Source organism: Aotus nancymaae, unplaced genomic scaffold (genome assembly GCF_030222135.1).
Source record: "Aotus nancymaae isolate 86718 unplaced genomic scaffold, 86718_ANA_hifiasm-v0.15.2.pri h1tg000029l, whole genome shotgun sequence".
Lineage (NCBI taxonomy): Eukaryota > Metazoa > Chordata > Mammalia > Primates > Aotidae > Aotus > Aotus nancymaae.
In genome coordinates this window covers 17,936,677-17,961,671 of record NW_026988442.1, presented here as the reverse complement: position 1 = coordinate 17,961,671, position 24,995 = coordinate 17,936,677, and the positions used below count along the sequence as shown (strand labels likewise).

The following is a 24,995-nucleotide window of genomic DNA, read 5'->3' as shown; positions in this document are numbered from 1 at the left end:
ATTTTCTCCCTCTTAGAACACAGCTACTTATATTCAAAGTCAAGGGCAAAGTTTGCCCTTGAGGCGGAGTCTTGCTCTGTTGCCCAGACTGGAGTGCAGTGGCACAATCTCAGCTCACTGCAACCTCCGCCTCCCAGGTCAAGCGATTCTCCTGTCTTAGCCTCTCTAGTAGCTGGGATTACAGGTGCCTGCCACCACAGCCAGCTAATTTTTGTATTTTTTGTAGAGACAAGGTTTCACCACATTGGCCAGGCTGGCCTCAAACTCCTGACCTCAGGTGATCCACCCATCTTGGCCTCCCAAAGTGCTGGGATTACAGGCATGAGCTATTGCACCCGGCCGCATGAGCTTTTAAGAACATTTTGTTTACAGAACCAAGACCTAAATAGCACTTTGTATGTGTCCAGCATTTTTCTCAGGGGTTTACAAATACCAACTCGTTTAATTCACTCCTGAAGTAGATGCAAGTATTATCCTTATTTTGCAGTGGAGGAACCTGAGGCTCAGAGAGGGTAAGTGACTAGTCCAGGGTCACACAGCTGGGATGTGGTGGGGCCCGGACTTGAATCCAGGTGGTCTGGTCCCAGAATCTTGAACACACCCCCAAGTGCTGCACTAGACTTGAGAGCAGGCTCACACAGATGGACACACAGGCAGCAGTGGGTGTGGGGTCATCTCCCTGCCCCTTGATGCCTGGTGGGGGCTCGCACTGTCTTTCTCAGCCTGTTTCATCTTCACCTGCCCGGCCCAGGCCCTTCCTGTCCACCCGACGCCCCGCAGACCCGCAGCTGCCAGCAACTCCACCAGGGGGCACTGTGGTCCCACACGTGCTGCTCTGGGTGTTTCTGCGGCAGGTCCCTGCAGCCCCAGGCAGTCCTTGTCCCTCCGTCCCTCCCTCTCCAGGCGTGCAGAGATTTTTCTATCCCGTTCATGCACCCTGGGCCACAGCTCTTCCCTGGAAGGGTGGCGACCTGTGGGGAGCTGCAGTCAGATGGGGAGGCGAAGGCAGAGCGAGGCACCCTCCGGGAAGGCAAGCTTTTTCTTCCATCTTCTCTCTTCCGTTTTCCCTCTGAAGGCAGAGCCTTTAGAGCAGAGGCGGGCAGGGCAGGGTTTGAGATTCCTCCCTTCACACAAGTATCCCCATGCCTGAAATCCCATCCACACTTCTTCCTTAGTATCTTGTGGCTCTGAGCATTTTTTAAAAATAGGTGCACAAACAGCCCTGGGTGGGGTTCCAACTCAGACTGCCATCTGCAAGTTGGTTCCCCTCCCTTGACCTCAGTTTTCCCATCTGTGAAATGGAGGCAGGGCCAGCGGGTGTGTTGCAGCTACTTCCAACCATGGCAATAGAAATAGCACTGACTTGACAAACGTCGTGCGCTGGGCGCTGTGTTCAGTGTTGTGCACGCATGAGTGTTGGTTCTCTGCCCTGGCTGCCCTGGAACCGCCTGAGGTCTATCAGTGTCTCTGCCAGACGCAGTGGTTCACGCCTGTAATCCTATAGCACTTTGGGAGGCCGAGGCAGGTGGATCACTTGAGGTCAGGAGTTCAAGACCAGCCTGGCCAACATGGTGAAACCCCATCTCCACTAAAAGTACAAAAATTATCCAGGTGTGGTGGCATGTGCCTGTAATCCCAGCTACCCGGGAAGCTGAGGCAGGAGAATTGCTAGAACCCACAAGGCGGAGGCTGCAGTGAGCAGAGATTGCGCCACTGCACTGCAACCTGGGCAACAGAGTGAGACTCTGTCAAAGAAAGAGAGAGTGAGAGAGAGAGAGAGAGAAAGAAGAAAAAGAAAGAAAAAGAAAGGAAGGAAGGAAGGAAAAAGAAAAGAAAGAAAAAGAAAAGAAAGCATCAGTGTCTTGGCTCAACTCAGAGCCCGACTTCACTGGCCTATGGCATTGAGATGTGTTAAACCTTCCAGGGCAGGTTCTAATGTACAGCTACGGTTGAGAGCCAGGTCATTAAATCATTCAGTCCTTACAACCATACTATGAAGTGGGTTCTGTGATTATCTCCACCTCACAAAAGATAAAACAGAGACACAGAAAGGTTGAGAAATTTGTGCAGAGCCTCCTACTAGAAGGTAGCAGATCTGGGCTTTGAACCCAGATCTGTCTGGCCAGCTTCACAGCCTCCTACGGAAGGGAGAGGGTCATTTCACTTCCTACTGTGTCCTCTTGTCCTCCTAGTCCCATGGAAGGCTGAGGCTGAGGCCCAGAGAGGTGCAGGGACCTGCCCACGGTCACACAGCAAGTTAGCTGGAAACCCAGGCTGGGGCCACAGAGATGGAGGGGCAGGCCTGTGTGGGGTGGGAGTACAGCGGGGTGAAGAGGGCAGCACGGGCCTTTTCTCACCTCCGCCCGCCTCCCAGGAGCCATCTGGCCGCAGCCACTGCCCTATACAGCCTTGTGGACGAGCAGCTTCATGTTCTGGTCACTGCATCCAACAGCCTCCTGGGGAAGCTGGAGCTCCGCATCCGCCTGGGCCGCCTGGAAGCTACCATTCACCAGGTGAAAGGGGAGGCTGGCTTAGGGCATGGGGGTTCTGCCTGGCCGCATTCCACAGGAGAGCCCCGACTCCAGGCCCAGCCCTAGCCAGATGCTTTGCTCTGGAGAAAGGACACCAGGCTGGCAGTCCTTCAAGAGCCAGGCAGGCATCCTTGGGGCATGACACATGACATGGTGCTCAATAAGTGCTCAGTGGGTGAAGACCCAACTGCAAGAGCTGCACTTATTGAGCGCCAACTCCCTGCCAAGCCCTGGGCCAGAGCCGTTGTGAACATCGTTGCTTTCCAACTTCATCTCTTACCGGTGATGTGGGGAAGGTGCTAGGATTTCACCCACTGCACAGATGAGGAAACTGAGGCTGGGATACATTGTGTCACCTGCCTGTGGTTGCATATCTGGGGTCTGATTCTGGAACCCACACCTGGCATGGCTTCACCTGACTGCCGGTGCCAAGAACCAATACATTCCTTTCTGCTGGGAGCCGTGGGGCAGGCATGTCCCTGTATCAGACAGCCCTGGCCCATTCCTGGCCCAGCACTTGCTCGTGGTGTGGCCCTGGACAAGATATTTTGCTCTTCAGTGCCTCAGTGTCTTCATGTGTTGAATGGGGATAGTATTAGGACCTGCTACATTGGGTCTGTGAAGATCATGAGTGAATGGGCTCTTTAATACCCCAGGATAAGAACAGAACTTCCACACAGGGCGTCGAGAGCCGTTTTATACTCTCTGTCTCTCGTTGAGTCTTCATGTCTACCCCATTTTACCACTGAGTAAACTGAGGCCCCGAAAGGGGGAGTGGCTTGCCAGGTTCACACGGTGAGTTCCAGCGGTCCCATAAACTTCCCTCTGCAGCCTGCAGCTTTTTCTCCCACACTGTTTGCAGGTGCGCATGCGCACACACACGAACAGGGACTCCTCACCCCTGAGGCCACCTCTTTTAAGATTAGGCATCACTGATTGGTTAGAGTAGCCTGAAATTCACCACCCTGTGACTTCATTCAGATAACAGTGTGCACTGAGGGGCCACTATATGCAGGGCGTTGGCCAGGCCAGATACCCTCTCGGGTCCCACTTTGAAGAACATGACCACGCATTCCCCTCCCCAGGTCATTTCTTCCCATGCCCAGAATCGGGAGGGTTTCAGTCCAAGCCAGTGGTCACAGGCCTAGCCACTGAATGTGTGAGGACAGAAGACCTCAGCCTCCCAGGAAGTCGTGGAGCTGGACAAGGGAGGTCTCCTAGCAGCTCCTCATGTCCAGATCTGCCTCTCCTGCCCCAGGTCAGCGACTGGATGGAGCAGGAAGGAAGCAGGTGCCTGCAAACGCTGACCCCCAAGGATGGAAGTTTGAAGACAGTGGAGAAAGCCCAAGCAGAGTTTGAGAACTTCTTCCTCCAGGCTGCAGTGCGTGCCAGACAATGGTGGAGCGGGACTGGAGCAGATGGAGAGGGCATTAGAGGGGGTGGCACTTCCAGGGCCAAGCTCTGGAGGTGGGAAGAGCAGGAAAAGTTGCAGAGACAGTGAAAGAACCAGCTCATATTGCAGAGTTCAGCCGAGACGTTATCTCTTCTAGGATCCTTACCAGATGGCCAAGCCGGACAATATTCCCCGTCCCACAAAGGGTTTCTTAAAATGCAGTTTCCAAGGCCTTACCCTAAACCTAATAACTCAGCCTCACAGAGCCAGGAGTGGCGGGGAGGGAAGCTGCATCAACATGATGTGATGTGACAAGCTCTGGGCCACAGTGATTCAGCCCGTATCAGTGCTCAGGAATTCCCAGGCCAGTGGGGAGCAGGGGCGGGGGTGGGGACAAACAGGGAAACGCGCACAGAAAGGGCAAATGTGAAAGGGAGAACGCAGGGACTCAGAGCAGGAGCCTTTGGGGTCAGAGAAGTTTTCCAGAGGGACATCTAAGCAGAGCCTGGCTAGGCAAAGTGAACTGCCACGGCGAGGGCCTGGAGACTTCCAGACACATGATAACTGCTTTTTTTTGAGATGGAGTCTCACTCTGTCGCCAAGGCTGGAGTGCAGTGGTGCAATCTCTGCTCACTGCAACCTCTGCCTCGCGGGTTCAAGCAATTCTCCTGCCTCAGCCTCCCGAGTAGCTGGATTATAGGCACCTGCCACCACATCCAGCTAACTTTTATATTTTTAGTAGAGATGGAGTTTCACCACGTTGGTTAGCTGGTCTCAAACTCCTGACCTTGTGATCCACCAGCCTTGGCCTCCCAAAGTGCTGGGATTACAGGTGTGAGCCACCATGCCCGGCTGATAACTGCTCTTGTTAAATCCTCACCAGGAGCTAAGCCCCGTGAGGCGGGTGCTATTAGGGTCCCCATTTTACAGATCAGGAAACTGAAGCTCAGAAAGTCTCCTGGCTCAGCCGCAGGGCAGCTGGAGGTTGCCGACCTCTGAGGGAGGCCCCAGCCAAGGCTGAAGCTGAGTACATGCCCCCCCCCCACTCCCCTCTCAGGCCCAGTACCGCCGAGGCCTGGAGCTGTCCAAGCAGGCGGCTCAGCTGGGAGCTACAGCTGGAGGAGCCGGGGAGGCAGGAGGAGCAGAGCTCCCAGAGCTGGCAGCCTTTGCCTCCACCCAGCGGGCCTTCCAGGCTAAGCTGACCCACTTCTACATGGCAGCTGAGCGGCAACGCACGGACCTTGAGACGCTGCTCCACCTGCACCGCTTCTACAAGAGGGTGAGCCCCATGGCCCCCCTGCACAGACACCCCGATCCCCTGGCTGGGGCTGTGGTGAGGACAGGGACACCTAGACGCAGCCCCCCACCCACCTGCACAGACACTCCCCACCACCACTGATCCCCTGGCTGGGGTATGGTGGGGACAGGGATACCTATCACAGCCCCCCACCCACCTGCATAGACACTCCCCCATCCCTTGGATACCTAGACATAGCCCCCCGCCCACCTGCACTAACACCCCCCACCACCACTGATCCCCTGGCTGGGGGCATGGCGGGGACAGGGATACCTAGACACAGCCCCCCGCCCACCTGCACAGACACCCCAATCCCCTGTCTGGGGCATGGCGGGGACAGGGATACCTAGACACAGCCCCCCACCCCCCTGCACAGACACCCCGATCCCCTGGCTGGGGTATGGTGGGGACAGGGATACCTATCACAGCCCCCCACCCACCTGCATAGACACTCACCCATCCCTTGGATACCTAGACATAGCCCCCCACCCACCTGCACAAACACCCACCACCACCACTGATCCCCTGGCTGGGGTATGGCAGGGACAGGGATACCTAGACACAGTCTGAAGCTCTTCATGATTCATTCCCAAGTCTCGTGACAGAAAAAAATCACTGGGAAGGGGAAGAGGTGAGATTTGAACATAGGTGTGTCCATAGTGCCTGTGACATGCCTTATATGCTTCCCCAAAGAGATAGGAAATGATGGCAGATTCCCTTCTTCAAGCAGGCTTGCTGATGATGGGTTGTGGTGGGGGCAGCGCACATCTGTGAGCGTGTACATCACGCCAGACCCTCCTGTGAGCACCTCGCACACCTGACCTGACTTCATTCTCATCATACCTCTTTGATGGCAGGCACCAATATTGTTCCCATTTTACAGATGAGAAAACTGCCCATAGAGGGCAGTGGTGAAGCAGGATTTGATTTAGGAGCTGCCACCTATCCTAAATTCATGTAGCCAAATCTCTGTTTTTATTTTTTTGATGGGAAAACTGAGGTCTATGGGGACAAAGGAGCAGCCTGGGAGAGTGTGGTCCGACGGGGACCCCCATGGCTGGCCCAGGCCCGGTGCCCTTTGCTGCCCCTGGCACTTGCCACCAAGGACAGAGTATGAGAAAGACCTGACCCCAGCCTCCCAGCTGTCAGGCCAGCCTGGCATGCAGGCCACAGCGATCACAGGCTGCTTCCGAGAGCAGCAGGAGGGAGCCCGGTCACCTCACGCCTGGGGCACTGGAGGACAGGGTGCTCTCTGTCTTCCTGGGACAGCAAGCAAGGGAGTAGATGTCGGTGGTGGCAGCAAAGGGCTCCCCCAGTTCCAGCTGTGTACAGTTAAGAGCACAACACAGGCAGATTCCGAGCCTTGGAGTCCGGGGCTGCATGTCCTTGCTGAGCTCTGTGACCTCAGGCGCAGCGTTCCCCGCTCTAGGCCCCAGCTCCTTGCTGAGACCGTAGTTAATGGCCATGTAGTTCCTATGAGGAGCCAGGCCTCGTTCTGGTCATTTCACATATCGTTTTATTGTCACCCCATCCTATGAGGCAGGTACTACTATTATGCCCATTTCCACATAAGGAAACAGAGAGGTCAGATAACTCACACAGGGTCACACAGCTATCTGAGTGAGCAGAGATGCAAACCCAGACCATCTGGCTCTACTGCCAGCCTTGCCGGGGTAAGAGATTTCAGTGGAAGTAACCCTTGGCACAGGGCTTTGTTCAAATTCAGAATTATTATTAACATCAATATTATCCGCCTGTAATCCCAGCACTTTGGGAGGCCGAGGTGGGTGGATCATGAGGTCAAGAGATCGAGACCATCCTGGTCAACATGGTGAAACCCTGTCTCTACTAAAAAATATAAAAAATTAGCTGGGCATGGTGGTGCGTGCTTGTAATCCCAGCTACTCAGGAGGCTGAGGCAGGAGAATTGCCTGAACCCAGGAGGCAGAGATTGCGGTGAGCCGAGATCGCGCCATTGCACTCCAGCCTGGGTAACAAGAGCGAAACTCCATCTCAAAAAAAAAAAAAAGACAATATTATCATTAGGAAGAGGAATGCCTCCAGGGTTCGGACATCTGGAAGCTTCTTTGCCTTGCCCACTGATTTCAGCCAATTTCAGCCCCAGTGGCCTTCCTGGATCAACCAAACATGCTCCAGCTCTGAGGCCTTTGCACGTGCTATTCCCTCAGCCCGGAAAGCTCTTCCCCTTGACCGGCTGGTTTCTTGTCTTTCTTCCGCTCTCAGCTCACATATCCCCACTTGCAGACGCCCTTCCTGACCGCCCACTCCCTGTTCTCTCTCGTCACCCTGTTTCATCACTTCTTGGTGCTCACTTTGATCTGAAGCTGTCCTGGTGCTCGTCACGCACCTGTCTCTTGCACGGTGCCTGTGAGGCGAGCTCCCGAGGCAGAGACTGGGTCCGAGTTGGCCCCGGCTCTATCAGCTGTGCCTGGTGCACGCTTGGCCCACAGGGGCTCAGGGAAGCTCTGCAGGGAGTCAGGAGAGTTGGAAGTCTGGGGATGGCCTGTGCAGAGGTGGTGTCTGTGCCAGGCCCAGAGTCATACAGGGGAGGTGGAACCTCGGCTTTGAGTCCAGCTCTCGCGGTTTCATCTGGGCTGGCCCTGTTTCCTCTCTGGCCCTGAATTTCAATCTGTTCCAGAAGGGGTTGGGCAAGATCAATTTCTGAGGTGCTGTCCATCACCGTCCAGCTTAGCCTGGAAGGTCAAGTCCTGGACAGACAGACAATGGGACAGCCCAGCACCAGCCTCCGCCCCTGGTGGGCACGCGTGAGCCGCAGCATGGGTCCTAAATAATAATAATACAGTGGTGCCACTAACGGAGATTTATGGAGCTCTTTCCCGGCCATGAGCTCCGTGTGCTTGCACGAATATGAAGCCATTTATCTAAAGACAAGTTCCCTTAATCCGTGGAAAGATGGTCTCTTCGGAGAAAATGGGTTCTCCAATCCCTACAGCCTAACAGCTCGCTGTCGGGTTCTAAATTAATGGAGAGAAAGATTATGTTTTTCACGAGCTGCTGTGAAAGTGTTGGCTTCTTTGCAGTCTGCAGACATTTTGTTGGGGGAAGCGGGGACAGACAGAATTACAAAATGGGGCAGAGGCTCGGCTGCAGTGAGGGGACCTGCGGGCCTGGCATAGCTCACAGTCTCACGGTGTGACGGCGAGGGCACACCCCTGCCTGTGCCCACGGAGGCTCTTGGAGGACAGATCTGAGATGGAATCCCAGCTCCTCCCTGACTTGCTGTGTGACCTAGGGCAAGTGAGTTCACGTCTCTGAGCCTCAGTTTTCTTCTCTGTGAAGCGGGCTGATAGTACAGTTCAGTGCGATCCTACATGAGACACACAGAACCTGGCAAACAGGTGGTGCTCAATAAACATTAGCCAGACTCCTCCCTCACAAAACTCGCAGGGGTTAATACAACCACAGATAGGAATTTCACCTCTCGAAAGGCTTTTCATGATCATCTAGTGCAACTCCCATTTTACAGAAGAAGAAACTGAGCCCCAGAGAGAGCGAAGTCCCTGCTGGCCCATAGGTCTATTAGAAGGTGTCTGATGGGTCGGTCGCAGTGGCTCAAGCCTGTAATCCCCGCACTTTGGGAGGCTGAGGCAGGCAGATCACCTGAGGTCAGGAGTTCGAGACCAGCCTCACCAACAAGGTGAAACCCCATCTCTATTAAAAATACAAAAATTAGCCAGGCGTGGTGGCACACACCTGTAGTCCCAGCTACTCAGGAGGCTGAGGCAGGAGAATGACTTGAACCTGGGAGGTGGAGGTTGCAGTGAGCTGAGATTGCACCACTGCACTTCAGCCTGGGTGATGGCGTGAGACTCCATCTCAAAAGAAAACCAAAAAACAAAAAAGAAGGTTATCTGATGATCCTAAGGGTGCTTGGGGGCTGTTTCCAGATGGCAGGTGTGTGCACTCCAGGAAAGAGGGAAACCAGGGTCATCGTGGTCAGTGAAGATCATGGCCAAGCTGAGTGGGACCCTGACATTGGGCACTTATTAATTCAGTCCCCCACGGTCCCAGTCCCAGCCTGAGCCCCCACCTCCCTCTCTTCTTGTCCCCCAGATGACCTGGTTCCACATGGACTGTCAGGACCTGATGACCCAGCTCAGGCTGGACAAGGCCCCAAGGGTCAGTCCCGGGGACCAGCGCCGCCTCCACCGCTACCTGCAGCGACTGGCGTCTGAGTTCCCTGCTGAGAAGCTGGCGGCGGTGGGGTTGCAGGTGGCCTCCCTGAGCCGGGTGGGCCTGGGCCAGGAGCTGTGGGAGGAGGCCCAGCTAAGGCATGAGGAGATCCGGATGCTCCTGGAGAAGGCACTGGCCCACTGCTCATGCCCAGAGGCTCCCACTGCTCGCTCGGCGCACCCAGAACGAAGAGGGGCACCAGCCAAGGGCCAGGGTCTGAGTGGAGAGGTCACCTCCAAGGGGAGGTGGGACCTTCCCCCACTAGACTCACTAGGCATGGACCGTTTGCCGAAGTCCCATTGGCCTCCTGGGGCCCCCAGAGGGGAACAGAACAGAACTTTCCAGGTAGACTCTCCGCCCCAGGAAGCTGGCCAGGCTGCAGAGGCTGAAGACAGCAAAGGCACACATGAGCTCCCTGACCCTGCCCGCGAGCCTTTGCTTGCCACCACCTTCTGGCAGCAGCCCCCCAGGCAGAGCCAGCTCCCTCACCCCACTGAGGGCAGCTTCTCCTCAGAAGGGACAGACTCACAGACATCCCTTGAGGACTCACCCCAGACAAGTCCCCCTGCCTCCTTCTAGCTGAGACCCTCCCCTTCAGTGGCACCAGCCTCCAGGGGCGCTGGGATGGGGCCCAGCTGGAGGGGTAGCCGGGAGCTGTGGTTAGTCCCATTGAGATGTGGCCATGGAGCTCCAATTTTACCCTATTCTGCCTCTGCTAGGAGGATGAGAACTGTTGACCTGCCCCTGGCTCCAGAAAACTCCCGGAAGACCCGATCCTTGCCCATGCAGAATAGCAAGAGTGGGCATCAGAACTGGGGCGCAATAAAGTGTGTGATTGGCTCCATCCCTCCAGGCTCTCATTGCCACGGAAAGACCTGTGGGCACAGACCCCTCTGGAGTCTCCCTCAAAGGCAGGCAGACACCCACCTGCAACTCAGAGACATACACAGGTCTCCCCAAGGGCACGAGGGCCAGCGTTGCCCTCATACAGAATCCTTGGGGAGACTCAGGAGTGGTTCCTTGTCTTAGGGTTCCATGAAAATGGACCCTGAGACAAGGATTTAGGATCAGTATGTTCGGTGCTGATCCAGAAACCACTGCTGGGGGTGTAGGAGGTGAGTCTGCGAAGGGAGTAAAGAATGAAGCTATGTTGTCAAGTAAATTTTTTCTTTTTTAATCACTTTTAAAAATTCATTTTATTTTATTTTCAGAGGTGAGGCCTCACTACACTGCCCAGGCTGGTCTCAAACTCCTAGACTCAAGCGGTCCTCCTGCCTTGGCCCGCCAAAGTGCTGAAATTGCTTTTTTTTTTCAGAGTACAGGGTCTCACTCTGGTGTCCAGGCTGAAGTGCAGAGGTACAATCACGGCCTCAACTTCCTGGGTTCAACCAATCCTCCCGCCTCAGCCTCCTGAGTAGGTGGGACTACAGGCACGCACCACCATGCTCAGCTATTATTTATTTTTTGTAGAGATGGGGTCTTGCTATGTTGCCTAGGCAGGCTGGTCTCAAACTCAAGCGACCCTCTGGATTCAGCCTCCCACAGTGCTGCGATTACAGGTATGAGCCGCTGTGCCCCACCCTCAAAGAAATGTTCATGTTGGCAACTGGAGCTGGATCTTGCTGGCCATCTCTGAAAGACAGCATGGAGTCCTGGCACACCCCGAGGGGTGAGGCACCCAAGGCATTTATCTGCCAGCCCTCAGGAGCTGGCACTTGTAGACGGCAGGCACAGCTAGCTCCACTGGCCTTGGCAAAGAGAGTCGCCTCGTGGAGCTGGGGGCCAGCTCCTGTGCTCAGAAGGGCAGGGCCTGTCTTCTGTGCTCCCTGTCTCAGGAGGCTCCTTCAGCAGGCATGGGCCTTCATTCCCAAGTTCAAGGAACCCCATGGAATCCTGTCCTTGTCCTCCAGAGAGAATCCCCTGTCTCTCTCACCTCTCCACCAAGCCTCCCTGGACTCAGTGTCTTCTGTCCCCCTCCCTGTCCAATGTCCACCTAAAGAGGCACAGCCTCTGTGGCCCAGTGCCATTGGGGTTCTGGGGCTGGCTAGGTCCCAGTGGTTGGAGACCGTGAGAAGGGGCCTATCTGTTGGATCTTAGATGGAGCATCCAGAAGCCCCAAGCTTCACACTGCCCGGAGTGGCCCCTGCCAGCGTCTCTCTGGAGTGTCATTAAGCTGAAAGTGTTTGTCCCATCTCTGCAGCAGGCTGCATTACTGAAGTGGTCTCTTGGTCGCCTAGCCCGGAATTTTCCTGGCTCCAGGAAGAGGCTGGGGGCACATGTCCCCTGCAATGAGGCTGTGAAGGGCAGAGAGGCAGGCCTGGGGCAGGCATAGGAGGACAAATAGGGCTTCTCAGGAGTTGTCCCAGCCAAGAGTGTCACACTCAGTACCTAAAATGGCTTCAGGAATCTTCCAAGACTCAAAATTTCCGCAGGTGTGGTCTAGGGCCTGCCTGGGGCCAGGAGCAGAGCCCATCAAAAGGCCGCTTCCTAGGGAACCCTATCCCAGACATTACAGCAAACTCTTGGGGCTGGCAGGTGGCTGGAATCTGCATTTGTAGCCAAGTGCTCCTCCTTTGTGACTCAGCGGGGTGGGGGTGCACTTGGGGAACACCCAGGGCTGGGGCCTGAGCCGCCCCCACCCACAGCCAGGTGTGATTCTTGCATTCCACTCCCTGCCTTCCATCCAGACAGGCTTAAGGATGCATGAGGCATTGGATCAGTCCATCTCCATCCATGCCTGTCGCCTCAGAGAGGGCTGAAGGTGCTTAAAAATGCTGTTGCCATAGCAACAGCATCCAGCCAGTGGGGACCACAGGCAGGGAGCCAGGGAACCTGGGGTGCCAGGATGGAAACTGACTTATGAGAGACCACAGCTACTGCTGGAAGGAAGGGGGGCAAAGGGAGCATGGGTTATCTAAGAATCCTTGGCGGCAGGAGTGCCCAAGGTTACCTGGTGCATCCCTCTGTCTGCAGAAAGAACTGTACCCCAACAATCTCTCCCCTCACAGCGTCCCCTGAGGGAGAAGGGAATGTAGAAACGAAATATCATGAGTAACAATATATAAAAATAACGCCTAATAACAGCTAACATTTCTTTTGCATTTTCTTTGTGCCTAACTTTGAGCTAACTCCTTTAAAAGCTTTACAGTACCATGAGGACTGATTCCACCCTATTTTACTGAGGAGGAAACTGAAACTCAGAGAGGTTTGGAGGTACCTTGCCCAGTGCCACAGTGAGGAGCAGAGCTGGACTTGACCTGGGCCTAGTTTATTGGCTTTGCCCAAACCTGCCCACAGTAGGGGCATGGCATGGCCTCCCCCAGAGACTCCCTATGAGTGATGACATAGCTTTGAATCAGCAAAGCCTCAGCCTCTGAGAGGCTGCGCTGAAGAGGCAGTAGCCAGTGCCTCTCCTTGGGATTTCTCAACAAAGTTTGAGGTCTGCTCTGATGGAAGAAGATGGGCTTTCAAGGAACCCCAAGTCATCCAGTGATGTGCCTGTGAACATCCCACTGTAACGGGAAGACTGCCAGGCAAGGGGAAGAAGGAGGGTCATAGCCTGGAAGTCTGGCATCTCAGGTGCCACTCTGCCCTGCTGCTGATGGCCTGGTCACCCCTGGCAGGTTGCTTCCTCTCTCTGGTGCTCAGTTTACCCCAACTTTCCAATGGAGGGATTGGATGGATGAGGCTCTTTCTCATCTTGGAGAGCCCTGCTTTTGAATCCAGGCTTAACAGCCTAGTGCCTCTGAGTAGATGGGTGCCCCTCAGTTTTCCCATCTGTCCTTGTCAAGCCTGCTGGGTCAGGAAAATAAGATCTCTGGATCCTTGTGTTCCGCACCAAGCCTTCTTCCTTTCCAGAGAAGTAGCCATCTTGTGAAGGAACAAAGCTTTGAAAAGACTTTTCACTGCTGGGCAGTATGTGGGGCAGAGATAGGACGGAGCCCAGATAGAAGTCTAGGCACTTCACAGTTCACAAAGCACTTTTTTGTCCATCTATTTCCCAGCTGATGTTTACTACAACCCTTTGGGTCACAGAAGTCATACTGAGATGTCCCCATTTTACAGATGGGAAGAGTATAGCCTGGAGAGGGGCAATGAGTTGCCCAAGGTCACACAGCCAGGAAAGGGGCCGAGAAGGGGAAGGTGCAGGGCGTGGACCTGGTTCTGAATCAATGCCAACCCCAGGATTGCGGATGAGCCTGTGTTATGTCAGCCACTCTAAGGTAGGCCCCTCACACCCCTGTGCACTCTTGTTACCCACTCTAGACCCAGACAGGGTGGCTGGCTGGGGTCAGAATATAGTCTGACCTCATAAAGCAGAGATGTTCTGCTCTCCAGGGGCTGTGAATTGGCTTCTAGCCCAGGACAAATTTGCCTGGTCCCAAACTCCAGCTGAAAATAGCTCTCTGAGGCCAGAGCCAGAGAGCCCCCTGCAGGGTAAGTGCTCTGGATAGGCAGCAGGACTCTGGGGCCCCATTCCCCTCTGTCTGGGGCATGCTGGGGAACTCTGGGTAACCATGCACTTCCTTAGGACCTCCTTTCCCCATCTGTGAAATGGAGGCATTCGGTCAGACCAGGGAAGGAAAATTGGTGTTGTTTTGTACGTGGAACCTCTGACCTGCCCTCCCAATCCTGCTTCCCTCTCTGTGCACTGACCATCCGTCCAGGCACCCAGGCTGGAAACTTGCGAGTTGTCCTCGAACCTCCCCTTAACCTGTAAATCCACTCTCCTGATCTCTCTGTTATCTTCTACTTCTCTCTCCCTCCAACCTCCTCACCATCATCCCAGTCTCCAGTCTCTAGCCCCAGACAACCATAACAAGGTCCTCAATGGTCTTCCTGCAGTTGCTTGGATCCCCTTCATCTGTTATCCACCCAGAAACTAGAGGAGTCTTTCAAAATGTAAAATAATGACCGCCCTGCTTAACCTTGAACAATAGCACCCCACAGCTCTCCAGATAAAAACCCAACCTTCCCGTGATCTACAAACCCTGTGTCGTCAGCCTCTGCCCTCCACTTCAGCTTCATCTCAATCTCCATGTCTTCTGAGTTCCAGAAGCACTAACTTGCTTTCAGTTCCTCAGCCATTACAAGTTCTTTCTGAGGTCAAGTTTCCCAGAAGTGGACCCAGTGGTGAGGATTCAGGTACAGGTGATTCATTGAAGAGGTGATCACAAAAGAAACCAGGAAGGAAAGCAGAATAGGGAAGTGAGGGAAGCCAAGGTGCAATTTCAGACCAAGTTCCAGCCTCTGCCTGACTGCCTGGGGGAACTCTGGAGGATATTTTACACCTCCAGGGCGCTTCAGGCTTTCTGTAGAATCGTGTGGCACAAAGCAGGGTCCGGTAGCTCCAGGGCAGACCTTGGAAGAGAGTTGCAAGCATGGGTCCATAAAAGATAATATTCTGTATCAATAATATGTAAAAAGCTCTCACAACTAAATAATAACACTAGTAATAATAAATTTTAAAATGAACAAAGGATCTGAATAGGCTTTTCTCCAAAGAAGATGTACAGATGGTCAGTAAGCACATGACAAGATGTTCAGCATGACTGGCCATCAGGGAAATGCAAATCAAAACCACAAGGAGACACTGTTTCACATCCACAAATATGGCTATGATGAAAAGACATATAACAAGTGTTGAAGATGTGGAGGAATCAGAACCCTCATACACTGCTGGTGGCAATGTAAAATGGTGCAACTATTTTGGCAAGCAATTTGCCAGTTCCTCAAACTGTTAGACATCAAGTTATCATATGACCAAATAATTCCATTCCTAGGTATATACTCAAGAGAAATGAAAACATATCCACACACAAATTTATACATGAATGCTTATTGAGAATTATTCCTGAAAGTCAAAAGGTAGAAGCAACCCAAATGTTGCTCAGCTATTAATCGTTTTTAAAATATGGTATATACACATAATGGAATATTATTTAGCCATTAAAAAGGAATGAAGTTACTTCCCCACTTATTCTATGAAGCCACTTTTATCCTGATATCAAAGCCAAATACAGACATCACAAAGAAAATTACTAACCTTATAAATATACCTTATGAATATAAATGCAAAAATCCTCAACAAAATGCTAGCATACCAAACATGACAGCATCTTAAAAGGATTATACAGCATGACCAAGTAGGGTTTATTCTAGAAGTGCAAAGATAGCTAAACATAAAAGAAAATTAATCAATGTAATATGCTAAAATAATTGAATGAAGGAAAATAAACCACATGACCATCGCAATTAATGCAGAAAAGGCATTTAACAAAATCCAATACCTTTTCATGATAAAAGAAACACTCAGAAAAATAGGAATAAAAGTGTACTTACTCAACATGATAAAAGGCATTTATGAAAAACCCACAACCAACATCAAACTCAATGGTGAAAGACTAAAAGCTTTATCTCTGAAGTTAGGAGCAAGACAAGAATGCCCACTTGCAGCACTGCTATTCAGCATTTCACTGTAAGTTCTAGACAGCACAATTAGACAAGAAAAAGAGGGAAAAATGTATCCAAATGGAAAAGCAGAAGTAAAACTATTTATATATTTAAAAGATCAGATCTCATCATTTTATATCTCAAAAATCCTAAAGAATCCACATGAAAGCTACTACAGCTAATAAATTCAGCAAAATTGCAGGTTACAAGATCAACACACAAAAATCAGCTGTATTTTTATATACCAGCAACAAACAATTCAAAAGGGAAATTAAAAAAGCAATTTCATTTACAACAGCACTAAAAGAATAAAATACACAGCGATAAATTTAACCAAGGAGTTGAAAGATTTACACACTGAAACCTACAAAACATTACTGAAAGAAATTAAAGAAGACTTAAATAAATGGAAAGACACACCATATTCATGGATAGGATTGTTAAGATGTCAATACCACCAAAGCAACATATGGGTTCAATGTAATCCTATCAAAACTCCAACTGTTTTTTTGTCCAGAAATAACAAGCCAATTCTCAAATTTAAAACAGATTGCAATAGGGCCCAAATGGCTTGGAAAAGAAGGCCAAAGCTGGAAGACTCAGAGTTTTCCATTTCAAAACTTATTGCAAAGGTATAGGAATCAAAACAGTGTGATACTACCAGAAAGATAAATGTATGGACAAAGGAATAGAATTTTGAAACCCAAAATAATCCCGTACATCTATGGCCAATTGATTTTTGACAAGGGTCCCAACTCCATTCAATGAAGAAAGAATAGTCTCTTCAACAAATTACGCTGAGACAACCGGATTTCCAAATGTAAAAGAATAAAGTTGGTCCCCTGCTTCACACCATATATAAAAATTAACTAAAAATAGATCAACAACCTAAATATAAGAGCTAAAACAATAAAACTCATAGAGAAAAACATGGGGGTAAATCTTAATGAGTTTGAATTTGCCAATAGATACTTAGATATGACACCAAAAGTACAATCGATGTAAGTAAAAATGGATAAACTAGACTTCATCAAAATTAGAATGTTTAGCACATCAAAGGAAATTATCAAGAAAGTGAAAAGAGGGCTGGGTGCGGTGGCTCACACCTGTAATCCCAGCACTTTGGGAGGCCGAGGCGGGTGGATCACGAGGTCAAGAGATAGAGACCATCCTGGTCAACGTGGTGAAACCCCGTCTCTACTAAAAATACAAAAAATTAGCTAGGCGAGGTGGCTCAAGCCTGTAATCACAGAACTTTGGGAGGCCGAGGCAGGTGGATCACAAGGTCAGGAGTTCAAGACCAGCCTGGCCAACATGGTGAAATCCTGTCTCTACTAAAAATTTAAAGAAAAAAAAAAATTAGCTGGGTGTAGTGGCAGGTGCCTGTAATCCCAGCTGCTTAGGAGGCTGAGGCAGGAGAATCACTTGAACCTGGGAGGCAGAGATTGCAGTGAGCTGAGATTGCGCCACTGCACTCTAGCCCAGGTGACAGAGCGAGACTCCATCTCAAAAAAAAAAAAGATAAATGTTTTACCAGAATAAAAAAAGTGTTTAAAGGAAAGAAGTGCTGATACATATAATAATATGGATGACTTTATAAACATTATGCTAAATGAAAAGACTATGTAGTTATATAAGACTACATATTGTATGTCTCCATTTATAGAAATGTCCAGAATAGGTAAATCTATATAGAGAGAATGTAGATTAGTGGTGGCTTAGGGCTGGGGATAGGGAAGGTGGGAGGATATGGCAGTGATCCCTCGAGGGTACAGGATTTCTTTTTGAGATTATAAAAATGTTCCATAATTGGCTGTGGTGATGGTTACACACATCTGTGAATATACTAAAAACCATTGAATTGTACACTTTAAATGGGTGAATTGCATGGTAGGTGGGCTATATCTCAATATAAGCTGTTTAAAACACACGCACATGCACACGCACACACACACATGCATGCACACACACGCCAGAGGAGGGAAGCACGGCAACAAGAAGTGATCATAGGGTATCTGGGTGTAGCATTGACGGTGTCTGCCACAAGTTCTTTCTCATCTCAAGGCCTCAACCTTTTCAACTAGCTAAGCCCTCCTTATCCTTCAGATACTAGCAAGAGGTTCAAAGTTTCCTGACCACTCTGAAGTGGTCAAAATCCTCTTTTGTTAAAAACCGGGTATTTCTCCTTCACAGCGTGCCGTTTTGCAATATTTTATTTAATGCTTATATCTCCTACTAAAACGTGAGTTTCATGAGAGCATAAATGGAGTCTACCTGTTCAGTGTATGCTTGGCACAGGGAAGAAATTTAACAAAATTTGTCAGATGAATGAATGAATGGATGAATGCCAAATCTTTTCGATTAGTAGGGGCTGCCTACAGCACCTGGTTGGCTCAGTAAGAAAGAATTCTATAGTTGATTAATGATGTCTGCCATGGGTGCCAACAGGGATATAAGCAGTAGATGTGCCCCAAATTTGCTGTCCTTGAACTAGATAGAGCCATGCCTCAGGCTCCCCCATCAGAGGGCATTCAGGTCTGCCTAGAAACAGTCTCACCTCTCCCCCAGCTCCCAGGAGAGGAGTGCAGTTGTCATCCCAGCTGGCCTTGCTAATCAATCACACAGCCACGCAGTGCTCATTAGGATTTGTCACTGAGCCACATCCAGGTGTGCCAGGCAAGAACAGGCAGGCTCATTTGCATCTCATCTGCGTAAAATTTGCATACACCCCCGTAGCCCCCATCTCCCTGCAATTTTCAAGTTAAAATGTCATTACCGCTCCTGTGAAGCCTGTTATTTCTTGATTTCATTCTCCCTGTTCCTCCCCCCCGACTCCTGCCTACGCCTTAGACACTGAAGCCTGGGCTGGGAAAAGGAAGCAGGGGTTTGAGTTCGGGTTCTGCTGCTGATTCACCAGACTGCCCTCTCTGGGCCACGTGTGTAGCTCCAGGCACAGGGACAGGGATGTGGCTGAGGGAGTCGCCCTTCAAGCAGCCACAGGAGGGCTAATAGGAACTAGCCACTCAGTGTTCTCCACACTAAGCACCCGATTCCCCACCACAAAGCCTTTGCCCATGCTGTGTGCCCTCCTCCTGGAAAAGCCTTCTCCCTTTTCTACATGTCAAATATTACCTGTCCACAGTGAACGTCCAACAACCTCCAGCCATCAGTTCTGTTTCTGCCGTGCCACCAGCCCCTGGTCGTAGGCTGATTGGTCGAGGCAGCAGAAACATGACTCAAACTAACTAATAAGATGCTTTTTTGTTTTTTTTCCGGGATTTGGCTTTGGGAATCAGTTGCTAGGTGGGTCTGGAGGTAGCTTGTGTGGAGGGCCGGTGTGTCCAGGTATGTCGGCAGAAAACAGAAAGGTAGTCTGCACTGAGGAAGAACTAAAGCGCACAGGCCCAGAGCCAGACGGAGGAGGCCCAGAGCCGGACGGAGGAGGCCCAGAGCCGGACGGAGGAGGCCCAGAGCCGGACGGAAGAGGCCCAGAGCCAGACGGAAGAGGCCCCGAGGCAGCAACAACCCTGGCTCTGGGCTCAGACCCTTCCGTCCAACCTCAGGTCAGGCTGCCCTGCTCTCTAGAGTTCCCCTGGTCACCACCCTGCCCCTAAGCCTCCTCTTCCATCCTCCATTCATGCTTAAACAAGCTCTAGGGCTTCTATTCCTTGCCTGGGTGAAATAATAAGCAGATTTAATGTGAATTCAATGAACTCTTCGGGGGAAAGAATTTGATATTTGACATCTCAAAGAGACCATTGAAGATGTCATGAAGATAAAAAGATGAACTTCAGTGAACTTTTATTTTGTAGTTATACTGAGAAAAGGGAGCAGGATAAGCTCTTTAAAAACAGGTGTTTCTTATGACCTTAATCTTGACATGACTATGACCCTGCCCAGGGGCCTCCTCCAGGAAGACCACCCTGATGCCCCTACCCAAGCCTCTCCTACATCTCTGAACCCCACAACCCTTGGTGTGTCCTTCAGGCCCAGCGCTCACTCACTTCACCTGGGCTTCATTCTCCCAACACTGTGAGTAACCCCAGGGCAGGACCACATCTGAGAGCTGGAGGTCTGCCTTTTTCAGCATAATTAATAATGTTAAACTAACACAAAAGAATACTGACCTCTTATTTACTGAGCATATATGCTGTGCCAGCATTGTGGGTCATTTACCTACGTTTTCTCATTTTATCCCCCCAACAGTTCTGTGGGGGTCAGATGGTTCTATAGATCAGGAAACTCAGGGTCAGAGGGATTAGGAGGGTCTGAGCTCATGCAGCCCTTAAGTGGTAGAACCAGGATGCAGACTCAGCAGTCTCGTTTCAAAGTATGTCCTACATACAGACTTGAACCCCCCTAGGGGTGCCCCATGACTTGAGGAATTCTCAGAAATATACCTGCCCCCAGAATGTGGCTGATGCCTGAGCGACTGACAGTGGTGCATCCAGTACTTGGAGGTAGGCAATGACTGGCCGGCAGAGTGACCAGACATCCTCGCTTGTCCTGGCCAGTCCTGGTTAATGCCAACAACCCCCACATCATTGTTAACAGCTCTCCAAAGTGTTCTGGTTTGGCCAATAAATTACTTGGTCACCCCACCCATCTGGTGTGTTTTGTTAAAAACAATTTCTCCCAGGGCATAGGGGAGGGGAAGGGTAGATCTGGTGTCCTCCACACCACTGAACAACAAGGCTGGGGCTAAGAAGTCCCAGGCCAGCGCAGCGTCAGGGCCAGTGAGATGTGGGGATGAGTCACGGCACTGTCTGATGGGCTGAGATCCCCCTCTGTAAGGGAGCCGATCACTGGTCCCTGCCCCTCCATGGTTTCCACACATCTAGCTCACCCTGGGGAAGGAGCTGGAGTCCAGCTGCAGCTTCTGCTCCTTGCCTCAACCCCTCTGGAAAGGGTGGCCTGGTTTCCTCTCTGGGCCTCAGTTTGCCTGTCTGCAAAATGGGGACAATTGACCGGGCGCAGTGGGCATGCCTGTAATCCCAGCACTTTGGGAGGCCAAGGTGGGTGGGTCACTTGAGGCCAGGAGTTCGAGACCAGCTGGCCAACATGGCAAAACCACATCTCTACTAAAAATACAAAAATTAGCCAGGCATGGTGGCACATGCTTGTAGTCCTAGCTACTCGTGAGGCTGATGCATGAGAATCGCTTGCACCTGGGAGGCGGAGGTTTCAGTGAGCTGAGATTGCACTACTGCACTCCAGCCTGGGTGACAGAGTGAGACTCTGTTTCCCCACCTACCCCAAAAAATTGGGACAATTATCCTGGCTGCAGCTGCTAGGATGGCTGGGGTTGGGACGTCTGTGGGGCCCACCTGCTTCCACACTTGCCAGGAACTCCTGACAACATAGCCGGATTCAGCCAGGGCCCCTGGGAGTTCTGATTGCCAATGGCCTGGGTCAGGAAGCCTTGAAAGGCTTGAACAGGGCTGGGATTATGCCAGCATGCCAGCACTCTCAGGGAGGGCCGCTTCCCACCCACAAAACATGCCCTTGAGCGCAACTGCCGGGCTTGGGGTCTTATCCCAAGTCCACCATTCATTCTCTAAGTCACATATCCCCCTCTGGAAATGGGGGTGACAGAGGAGTCCTACCCTCTAGCACTGTTTTGGGGTTGTGTGAGGTGAAGCCCTGGCATATGAGTGCCCTGAGTGGGAGGTGGCTTGATTACCAATAATTAGACCCATTTTTTTTTTGAGACTTAGTCTTGCTCTGTTGCCTAGGCTGGAGTGCAGTGCAGTGGCACAATCTCAGTTCACTGCAACCTCCACCTCCTGAGTTCAAGTGATTCTTCTGTCTCAGACTCCTGAGTAGCTGGGATTACAGGCATGCACAACCACTCCCAACTAAATTTTTTTTTTTTTTTTTTTTTTTAGTGGAGATGGGGTTTCGCCATGTTGACCAGGCTGGTCTTGAACTCCTGACCTCAGGTGATCCGTCCGCCTTAGCCTCCCAAAGTGCTGGGATTACAGGCAAGAGTCACTGTGCCCAGCCTCTACCCATTTACATACAAGGGATTCTGTAACCCCCAGAGGCCTCTGCTGGACTGCCTCAGTGGAAGAGGCAGGGCCCTGGGTTCGAGTCCCAGCTCAGCTTATTGTGAGACCCTTGGGGTCTTATCCCAAGTCCACCACTGAGATCGCACCACTGCACCACAATAAGCTCTGGCTTATTGTGAGACCCCAGCAAACCCCTCTTTGTCTCTGAGTCCTGAGGTCCTCCTCCAACTCACTCTCATTGCTGGGGAGAGGATCAGATGGTGGAGGAGGCGGAAGTCAAGAATGAGCCAGATGTTAACATTGTTAAGTGACTGGGGGCTGCTCAGGCTCTCACATCTCCCCGCAGAGCCTCACCAATGCTGACCTCAGCGATTCCTTCCACTTTGCAATCATCTGCGGCAGCCCTGTGACCCTGCTGTGCCCCAGCCTCTGGCAGGGGCCCCATTCCACCCAGCTGCTCCCTGAAGGCCTCTGCTCTGGGGGTCCATGCCAGGACCCCAGCTCCACCCTCCAGCCCTCCACACGCAATCACATCCTCTGGCTCAGGAGGCATTTCCCAGCTGGTTTTGTCTCAATATTTCCCCATCTGCTTGGCAGACTCTCCCACAAACGCTGGGGTCACCAGGGCTGATGTGTGCGTGGGAGCTGTTTGCTTTTGTTTCCTTCATTGTTTGTAAGAAAAAGGGCTTAATGGCCGGACATTGTGGCTCACGCCTGTAATCCCAGCTCTTTGGGAGGCTGAGCTGGGCAGATAATGAGGTCAGGAGATTGAGACCAGCCTGGCCAACATGGTGAAACGCCATCTCTACTAAAAATACAAAAATTGGCTGGGCTTGGTGGCACACCCCTGTAATCCTAGCTGCTCAGGAGGCTGGGGCAGGGGAATTACTTGAACCCAGGAGGTGGAGATTGCAGTGAGCAGAGATTGTACCACAGCACTCTAGCCTGGCGACAGTCTCCATCCAAAAAAAAAAAAAAAAAAAAAAAAGCCTTAACTCTTGACTGTGAATACAGTCCTGCTGCAGGAATGGCTCAGGGTTACTTTGGAAGGAGACTCAGGATTGAGCATGGGCTGGTTTTGACTAGAAAAGTCTTGAATAAGTCTGGAGGGAGGGGTCTGACTAGCTTGGGCTCCCAGTAATAGGGCTGATGTGGCCTTGAATCAGTGAAGCAAGGTTCTAGGCCCAGACCCACTGGGGGCCTCACACCATGAGTGTGGGTAGATTGTATTGGCCATAGTTGGCCACAACATCAGCCGTCCCATATGGTTTCCTCACACTGTGACCTTGACTCTCCTCCTGTTGACCTGTGGGCATCTACGTTCCCCTTTGTGATTGCCTTGACAATAGAGTATGACAGAAGTGACAACATGTGGCTTCCATGGCTAGGTCGTAAAAATGCATTTCCACCTAACTCTCTTGGAGCCCAGCCGCCATGCTGTGGGGAAGCCCAAACAGTCCACGCAGAGACCCCTCAGAGGGGCCACGTGGGGGTGCTCTGGCAACAGCCCAGCTGAACTCCCAGCTGACGCCCAGTATCCATTGCCAGACCTGCAAGTGCAGATGCTTCCAGATGATTCCGGCCTCCAGCCATTGAGTCACCCTTCAGGTGTTCCCAGCTGACATCACGTATCAGGACAATCTGTTTCTCCTTGTGCTATGCCTGCTTTCCTGACCCACAGGACCCTGCGTGTTTTACACCACGAAGTTGTGATGCAGTGATAGTAGCCAAACAGTGTCTCTCCAGGGCCTGCCCCACCCAAAGTCCAGAGCAGCTTCTCCCTTCCCATGGGCTGCTTCACCCCGCTGTCATCACTGGACCTCACGCAGATCATTCCTTCATTGTCCAGGTGAAGAAACAGAGTCAGAGGGAGCAGAGACTTTAGCCTAGAGTCCCACAGCTTTCCGTGGTTAACTGCTTTGCACAGGGGAAGCTCTGATTCAATCAGATCCCTTAGAGCAATCAGCAAACTCCAGCCTGTGGATTGGCCCGGGACTTGTTTTTGTAAATAAAGTTTTATTGCAACACAGCCATGCCTATTCATTGATAGATTATCTATCAATGAATTTTAAACTGCAAAGACACAGTTGGCCCACAAAGCCTACCATCTGGCCCTTTACCGAAAAGGTTTGCAGGTAATTCCTGCCTTAAAGACTTAAGGAAGCTGCAGTCCCTTCTAGAAGCTCAAACCTCTCCAAGGGGCAAGTTGAAATTTTTTAGCAAAGAGCTCTAAGGAGATCTGGATTCTAATCTCCACTCCTCTCCAAGCCTCAGTTTTCTCTTACGAAACAGGGTGGTAACTGTTCCTGCTTCTGACAGACAACTGGTTGGTTGAGAGGAAATTAGGGTAAAGCCCCTCTGAGCCCAAGTCCCAGCACGCAGCAGGCCCTCTTGCGAGCCCCTGCCCATCCCCTTTCCTTCCACCAAGAGAAGTTTCTGGCATTGAGGGAGGGCAAGTATGGAGCTGGAGCCCCCAGGGAAATTAGCTCCTCGCCCTGGTGGCTTCACCTCATTTAGGATGTTAATTAAATAGATTTGCATAATGTGCTCACGGAGGTGTTATTTTACTTGTACATTTAAATCATTTAATCATCTGTGTTTTCCTGTCTCTTAATCATGATGATGCCAAGATGGAGAGGGTGGTGGAAGAAAGAAAGGAAATTATGAGTCTCCAGGTCTCTCTGTGTCTCCTTTCTCTCTGTCCGTCTCCCTCTTTCTCTCTCTCTCTGTGTCTCTCACACGCACACACACATATGCAAACACACTGACAAAATGCGCTCAGGTTTTGTAACTCCGATGTCCAATGCATCCAAGATCTCCATCACTGGACTCCAGCCACACAAGCCTTCTTGCCATTCCTCGCACATCAAGTGCATTCCTGCCCCGGGATCTTTGCACTTACTCTTCCCTTGGCATACCCATTCCCCAGATGTCCGCATAGTTTCCTCTCTCACTTCCATTAGGGTTTACCTTGAGAGAAGACTTCCTTGACCTCACTGTCTTATTTAGCAGTTCTAGTCCTCTGTATTTTCCCGCGAAGCACTTTTCCCCGCCCGCAATATTATGTATCCGTATGTTGGTTTGTCTGTTTAAGG

At 51.3% G+C, this 24,995-nt stretch overlaps 1 protein-coding gene across 2 annotated transcripts in view; it reads left to right on the top strand.

The window, feature by feature from the left end:
* The window catches only part of KIAA1755 (KIAA1755 ortholog), a 55,214-nt gene extending 37,941 nt beyond the window's left edge, over positions 1-17,273 (top strand). The window contains exons 11-14 of one of the 2 annotated variants that reach the window (XM_064382427.1): positions 2,375-2,513; positions 3,790-3,912; positions 4,982-5,203; positions 10,752-17,273. In XM_064382427.1, the coding sequence (XP_064238497.1) occupies positions 2,375-2,513; positions 3,790-3,912; positions 4,982-5,203; positions 10,752-10,850 (583 nt within the window). In that variant the 3' untranslated portion in view covers positions 10,851-17,273. Of the gene's footprint in view, positions 1-2,374; positions 2,514-3,789; positions 3,913-4,981; positions 5,204-9,316; positions 10,373-10,751 lie in introns of those variants that run through there. The other variant, XM_012455035.3, reaches the window with a different exon arrangement.
* The last annotated feature ends 7,722 nt before the right edge of the window (positions 17,274-24,995 follow it).